At 35.8% G+C, this 8,323-nt stretch overlaps 1 protein-coding gene across 1 annotated transcript; it reads right to left on the reverse strand.

Moving 5' to 3' along the window:
* Positions 1-345: 345 nt before the first annotated feature.
* On the reverse strand, positions 346-2,838 carry LOC129250580 (uncharacterized protein K02A2.6-like). The gene has a single exon (XM_054890194.1). The coding sequence runs from the start codon at positions 2,836-2,838 to the stop codon at positions 346-348; it is 2,493 nt and encodes an 830-aa protein (XP_054746169.1).
* Between the last annotated feature and the right edge of the window lie 5,485 nt (positions 2,839-8,323).

An 8,323-nucleotide genomic window follows, 5' to 3' on the forward strand; every position in this document is an offset into this window, starting at 1 on the left:
TCACATTGGTCTTCAATAATCGTGTTCATTTCTTCTTCCATTTGCGTACAAGCTATCACCATGTCTTCGTCTTGCTTTGTGTGATTTGCTATAAGGCGCAAAAGCATGTCTACACATCCAAATTCTGTTGTTTTAATGTATTGGATATTGAAGTCATACATCATCAATATTAGTGCCCATCGCTGAAGCCTATTTGCTGCGTACGTTGGGATGCCCTTATTTTTACCAAATATTGCGATTAGCGGCTTATGATCCGTGCACAATGTGAACTTACGTCCAAAAATAAATCTGTGGAACTTCTAGCAGCGCAAAAACTAATGCTAAAGCTTCCTTTTCAATTTGCGACTACTTTTGCTCTGCATCCGTTAAAACTTTTGAGGCGTGTTGTATAACCTTCTCTGATCCGTCCGGAAAAACGTGACAAATAAACGCACCGATTCCTCTATTGGAGGCGTCTGCTGCCACTTTCAATGGTAAATTGGGGTTATAATGCGTAAGCATTAAATCTGAATTTAAAATGCGTTTGAATTGCTCGAAGGCTTTTTGGCAATCAGCGTTCCAATTAAACTTTTCATTTTTATGAAGCAATTTGTCCAAAGGTGCTCTGACTTTGGACATTTCTGCGATGAATTTTCCATAATAGTTTACACTGCCCAGAAATGCTCGGACTTCTGACACATTTTTGGGTTCTGGTAGTGCTAGAATCTGGCTTATTTTGGTGGGGTCAGGTTTTATACCTGTTTTGCTTAAAATGTTTCCCAAATATTTTACCTGTGCAGCAAAAAATTTGCATTTGTCGAACTGGACCCGAAATTTATACTTCTGTAGCTGTTGCGCCACTTTATGAAGGTTTTCGACATGTTTCTCAAAGGTTGCACCGCCTATAATGATGTCATCTATGTAAGCGACGGTGTCATCTATGCCTGCCAATATGGTGTCCATGATTTGTTGGAACGCTCCTGGAGCGCTTTTGATACCTGGTGCGAGTCGATTGAACGTAAACAGACCCATATGCGTGTTAATGGTGAGCAGCTTGGCTGACTCTGCTGTGACGGGTATCTGTAGATACGCGTCTGATAGGTCTATTATGGTAAAACAATGACTTCCCGCGACCTTTGCGTAAATTTCTTCTGGCGTGTGCAGCGGATATTGATGCGGCTCTAACCATGCGTTTAGCCCTGATGAATAATCGCCACAGATCCGAACCTTGCCAGACGGTTTCTTCACTGCTACGATAGGCGCTGCCCATTCAGAAAATTCTACAGGGGTGATAACCCCTAATTGATGTAATCTATTTAGTTCTTCTTCAATGTACGGTAGCATGGAATATGCTACTGGACTTTTTGCGCGAAAAATTGGTTTAGCATCCGGCTTTAGATGCAATGCTGATGTAACTGTGCTACAACTTTCCAGATTTGGCTTGAATATGTCCGCATAGTCTTGCTGTATATGCTTCAAAAAAGTAGATTGTTGATCTTGAACCGATATGATGTTGTTACAAATGAGATTGAGAGGCTTTTCCCAAATATGGAAAATGTCACACCAGTCAACTCCTAAGATGTTCAAAGAATCAATATTTGTTACGAATAAATGACAGTATTGTACTTCCCCGTTTAGCCTAGCTTCACAAGAAAATTCGGCTAGTAGTTGAATCTTATCTTTTGATGCGCTGGTAACGTATTTGTTCTCCAACCGTATTCCCGGTTGACCCATTTGTATCCATGTGGACTTTCCGATTAGCGAGACGTCCGAGGCGGTGTCCACCTGCATTCTGACATCACACGACGGAAACGATGAAGTTGCGGTTTCTATCGGCTTTATGCTTACTGTTGTGTATTTGCGTCGATTAACATGCGTTATTGAATTTACTTGTAAGCAACTGTTGTGACCTTTGTTGCTCGTTTGTTGTTGCTTGTGTCGCTGAGGTTTTGTGCTTTTGCTTTTGCTGGCGCTGTATGAATTACAGTACCCCTCCTTATGACCGTATTTGTTGCACTTGTTACACTTTTGATTGTGATATGTACAATATTTTGCATAGTGCATGTCTCCGCAATTCCAGCAGGGTGTTTTTGGAATCTTCGCCTTATTTGTTTTGCTATTTTTAGTTGCATCGTTCTTGCTTTGGCATGTATTTGCATGTATTGCGTTGGCTATTACGGCTTTTGTCTCTTCCACGATTGCTGTATCTTTCTTTAGATTGATGAATTTTTGCGCATGGCTCACCAGAGAGTTTAATGTTTGCTGTGAATCTTCTTCTAGTTTTGCCAATATTTTTATACGAATGTCGGCTTCTGTGTGTGCTTGCAACCCAAATACATAGATGAGACATTTGAATTGATCTGCCGAAAGTTCCGACAGTCTAAATTTTTCACATTGAGCATTGACCCTGGCTGCATACGATACCAGGTCTTCCTGTTGATTCTTACTAATTTGCAAACATTTGTATCTTATACTGAAGAGCGATTCATTTGCACCGAACATTTCTCCCAGCTTGGAGATTGTTTCTTCGAATGTGAAATCTCGTGGATTTTTTGGTAAAATATATGTTGCATACTTGTTATACGCTATTGGATTTAGCTTCCTCATTAAGAGGCGAACACGTGATGCTTCGTCCAAATCTTTGCCATCGACCAAGAAAACGTCTTCGTGACGTGCATACCACGTGTCGAATGTGAGTGCGTTTGTGGCATCATAGCAAAATTCTGCTATGCTTTTTGCCAATGACTCCATCAACTGTTCCTTTGAATTTTCTACTGGCTGCTTTGATCTTTGAGTCAATTGCTCCAGTAATTTGCTTTGCATCTGCAACAGTTTCATAAGTACCTCTTGTTCTGCCATTTTCGCTTATGTTCCTACTTTGCAGTTTTGTAGGTTATGAGACCAATTTCCTCGTCGCCACCTGTTGCGATGTGTGGTATGATCCACCTGTTATACTCTCTGATGTGTGCCAAATTATCGACACCACACTTATATGTTTACTTCAGAACGTTTATTACTTCTAATTAGTTAACAATATTAAATGCTATACCAAATACAATTCAATTAAAGTGGTTAATTAATTCAGCTTATTACGATCGACCTCAGCAACGTGCTAGGCTGTCTTCTCAATTATAGTGCTTTTTGACATTTTAGATCAGGGTTGCCATATTACTATTTCGCATTCCTCAACACTCATAAACTTCGGCTCCGCACATGGTGATGAATAGAGGTGCTTTAAGTTCATCGGAAACTTTGTTACATATAAAAATTTGATCCATTCTGTCCTTGTATCCAGGGAAATCGCCACCGGGAACAAATGGTTCTATAAATGGAAATAAAACTATTTGACATTGTGATTTTATCACTTTTATTTCTATTTATTATTGCGGGCGGGACACTTGTATTGTTGTTTTCGCTAATCAACAGCGGACTTGCTTCACCTTCACTATTTATTCAATAAAGGCAAATTTAATTTTTCTTTGCACGTTGGTTCTTTTTACTCGTCGCCATAAAATGTATTAAGAGAAACACGTCTGTTCAATTTTAAAGGAAGAATGCAAGTGACGTTTGCTGCTAAGAATGCTCTAATCATACATTACAAAGGTGTCCTCTTGATTTGGAAAAAGTACAATAAAAAAAAAAATACTTTTTTTGAAATATTGAATTTCAAAAAAATTGCGAAGTTTTTTTTTTTTGCAAAATAAAAAATTTTCAACTACTTTTTTGCAATTCTAGTAGTTAAATAATGTTCGTCAAAACGTTCTTGTGCATCTCAACGTTTTATAAGTGCATTTTTTTCACTGCTTGGAAGTCCTGCATCATTTTTTTAAGTTCAGCGACGTTTGAGGACCGAAGATTTTCCATTTTTACGTTTTATTTTGTTGTTCGTGTTACTATGTATGTATGCCACGATTGGCAAAGCGTTGAACGTAAAACGAAATGATCGTAACACACTTTTGACCAGTTCTCCTCAGTCTTTTAATAGTGTGAAAATTGTAATACGATGAACAAGAGAAACGAAATGTTCTGAGAGATAAGTGATATGATGAACAAGAGAATCGATGTTCCTTACACTCATAATGTAGCAGCGCACAGATTTTCAAAATAACGCACAGAATTTCAAAATAGCGAGTTCTCTTCAGCTTTTTCTCGAATATTGCATGTGCAACGAGCAAAATTTTAATTAACGACGAACGTGATCCTAAAGCCTAACTGCAAAGGAGTCTCGATTTCCGCGAATACTGTCAGCGGTGTTTCACTTTTTAAAATGCGGTTTTGATGAATAAAATATGATATTCAAGGCATAGTCATCAATACCCTTCATAATTTTGTCGCGCTCCACCAATTTGCACTAATTTCGATAGTATTTTATTACTATTCTTATAACAATTTACACGATTACGAACAATTTAAAATTTTGTAATATATAATCACAATGGCACCTATTTTCGAGAGGGTGGATTTTATCCCACTTCTGAGTTGGTAGGGAGACCTCTTTTAATTTGTTTTTGTGTTTATAATGCATATACAGTCGACTCTCGTTAATTCGAACCTGCGATATTTCGAACCTCTCATTAATTCAAAGTTATCATGAGTTCCCTACAAAACCTCTTTATATTTCGAATTATGTCCATACATGTTTATGCAGCCAGTAATTCGAACGAAAAAATCATTGCTACAACGCGGTAATTCAAACTCATATGGTCAAGCTCTCGACAATTCAAATTTGCAAAGTTTCTTGGTGTGTTAGTAAGAACTTTGAACTTTGAGACTCCTCTGAAAATACCTTTACTGTGCGTGGTTGCGTGTTACGTATAAAACATAAGCACATTTTGACGCGCTCTTCCGCACGAATCGCTTCGTTGGTATACAGATTAAAAATTTGTATTAAATATGAGTCCTAAAAAGTATGCATTTTTGACGATTGCTGAAAAGAAGAAATTAATTGAAAAAGTAGATAGAGGTGAGAAGAAAAGCGATGTTGCAAAAGAATTTAAGATTCCTCTCACTACTCTCTCAACCATAATACAGGACAAGGAGAAAGTTACTGCTGCTCAAACTGCTGGAGCACGGAAAAGACAACTAAAAGTGAATTTCTTCGTCTGGAAGAAAACCTGGTCATTTGGTTTAGACATTGTAGAGGACAAAAAGTATCTATCAGCGGAACTTTGTTAAAGGAAAAAGCAAAAGAGCTCGCGTCTACTATAAACATACAAAACTTTGCAGCAAGTGAAGGGTGGCTTACAAATTTCAAAAAGAGGAATTGAGACGTGTTTAAAATAGTTTGTGGAGAAAGTCGAACTGTTAATGATGCTGTTTGCTCAGATTGGCGTGGTAAATTGAAGACACTGATTGAAAACTGTGATGCCCGAGATATTTTCATTACTGATGAAATTTTATCTGCGACAGATACGAATGAAAATATCAACGATGAAGATGAAGACGATACATCAGAACCTTTGGCAGAGGTGTCAGTTAAAGTAGCAAGAGTCTCATTCGATAACTGACAAAGCTTTTGTCTACACAACGAAACTGATGAAACAGCATATCAGGCATTTTTTCTCCTTCAAAAAATTATTGAAAGCCTGAGCAGTAGCAATGTGCTTCGAAGCAAACGCGTATAAATGAGTTCTTTTCAAAGATTAAAAAATTCACATTATGAATATCTAAAATATTAGCAGTTAAATAAAAAGACTTGATAATTCGAAAATTCATTTATTTTATCTCAAAAATTGCGAGCCATTTAATATTTCAAACACTCGATAATTCGTAATATTTTATTTAGATGTTATTAAACAATGACAATTCTAGTTTAAGGTTTTACCATATACATCCACATTAACTTTGTTTGGAGGTCAGTAAATATCCACCTGGGATGTCATTCCTTGAAAAAAACTTAATATGGATATACGCAAAGATAAAAGCAAAATATGGAAATAAAAGAGTAGAAGACAGCATGAATATTGAGACACAAAAGCCCTAAGGCGCCCGTCGAAGATAAAACCGGCAACATAAACAAATTTGTAAAACAACATAAAAATATTTAAACCAATTGGAACAAAAGAGTCCCGATGAAAATACTGGCAATGTTGCGTTACATACTTTGGGACATGAAGATTCTGAACCGCAAACCAATGAATATTCCGGCAATATAAACGGTAATAATTCCATGCTGAATGAAAATCCTGAGAAATATCACATAAAGATTATTTTGGTGAAAATGAGGGAAACAAGCGTTCATTAGAAAATTGTGAAACTTTAAAAATGGAAAAAAGATTGAATTATTGAAAGATTGAATAAATAAGAATGGTCATCGACTATAAAAAAATAACTAACATACCATTTCCGATTATTGCACGATATTTTTTAAGCATTGGCCTCGAGCCAGGTTTTTACCAAATTTCAATGACGAAAAATGTCCGTAAATAATGGAAAATATGAATCTTTAAGAATGTCAGAGAGAATTTAAGGATGGTCTAGAAAAGCGCCTTAAATTTTTCAAAGGGCGATGGATGACATACTGGGGGAAAATGTACAAAATTTAAATGGATGATATAATTATTTTCTCAGAAAATTCAAACTATCATTTGCCAAATTTGGAAACTATTACGGAACTATTAAAAAAGGCCAGTTTGGATATTTTACTTGAAAAGTCTAAATTTTTAAGAACAGAGATATATAAATAGTTTCTGGGTCTCAGTAGTTAATATGCTAAATATCAGCGGAAAATGGTAGGATTTACAAGAACATATCAAAGAAATTGAAAATAAATATTCAGAAAAAATGGCTACCTTTAACAAAAAAGGCATCAGAAATGGAATTGATGCAACCAGATTATTTAAAAATATTTATGTTGACTACTGATGCCTCTAACGTTGCAATAGCCGCAGTACTTTGACAAGAGGTCGAACCAATTACCTTTGTTTCTAAGACTCTAAATGCAACCAATGGAAAAGAGCTATATAACATATTTGTTGTTAGTTTGGGCGTTAAAAATCTTGGACATTGCTATCAATCACGTTTGCATTATCGGCAACTTACACAAACTCAAGGGCACAAAAGCATGGTCGAAGTGCAAACCTCTTTTAAAATCTAATCTAATCTAACCCAAGCCCAAAAATGAAAACATCAACACGTGACCATTGATGAATTTTCCCCAAAATTCGTGTATCAACCTGGTGAGACTAATCTTATAGCCAATGCACTATCATGTCTTGAATTAAACATGTCCAGTGAAACAGAAGACTCGCAGAGTAATGAATCACATTCTGCACAAAGTAGCGAGAATGCTCGAACACGGGAAACAGACAACCAGTAATCCAACAAGCAACAAATCAATTCAGGTAAAAATAGATTAACTATTCATAAACTAATCGAAAAATTCGAAAATAAACGACAACTGAAAGAATATAATACACAACTTGTTCAGTACAATAAAAAATAGTTAAAAAAACTAAAAAACACGCTTTTATTGCTAATCGAACTAAAAAGTATAAAATAAATTTTAATGACAAAGAGACCTATAATGAAGTAATAGCAAATCGAACGATCAGTCATAGTCAACTACCTCAGAACAGAATTATAACAAAAATTAAGATACAAATAGAGTAATTCAAATTAGAGTTAAAAGCGTGGGATGCATTTTGCTTCACTTTCATAACCCTCTGTACATAGGTAGTTGCCAATAGAATGATTGTAATATTTACTATATCAAGCATCCCACGCTTTTAACTCTAATTTGAATTATTCTATTTATATCTTAATTTTTGTTATAATTCTGTTCTGAGGTAGACTATGACTGATCGTTCGATTTGCTATTACTTCATTATAGGTCTCTTTGTCATTAAAATTTATTTTCTACTTTTTAATTCGATTAGCAATAAAAGCGTGTTTTTTAGTTTTTTTTTAACTATTTTTTATTTTCTATTTTTTTAGTTTGATTAGCAGTAACAACGTGCTTTTTTAGTTTTTTTACACTATTATGTATTTAGTTTGATTTATCAATCCGTCTTATGGTGGACATGGGGTATTGAAATGTCTTATAAATCCTTTCGTAATCTAATCATTTCATTTAAAGCCTCACTGTTGCATGGAGTTTTTCCAGTTAGCTTAGAGCAATCAAGCTCTTCGATCCGCATACCGTCTAAAGATCTTACGCGACTAAGTGCTACATAGACTTGTCCAGCAGCAAACAGTCACGAGCATAGATAAATGACTGCATGATCAACTGTACAACCTTGCATCTTGTGAACGGTCGAAGCCCAACTCAGGATTAAGGGCAACATCCGTCTCTCAGCAGTTCCATATCTATATTTCGCTGGGAACTGTATCGATATCGGTTTAA

This window comes from Anastrepha obliqua, chromosome 6, assembly GCF_027943255.1.
Source record: "Anastrepha obliqua isolate idAnaObli1 chromosome 6, idAnaObli1_1.0, whole genome shotgun sequence".
NCBI classification, from domain to species: Eukaryota; Metazoa; Arthropoda; class Insecta; order Diptera; family Tephritidae; genus Anastrepha; species Anastrepha obliqua.

Excerpts from the sequence above, each read along its gene's own strand:
- LOC129250580 (XM_054890194.1), bottom strand. The coding sequence starts at position 2,838 with ATGGCAGAACAAGAGGTACTTATGAAACTGTTGCAGATGCAAAGCAAA.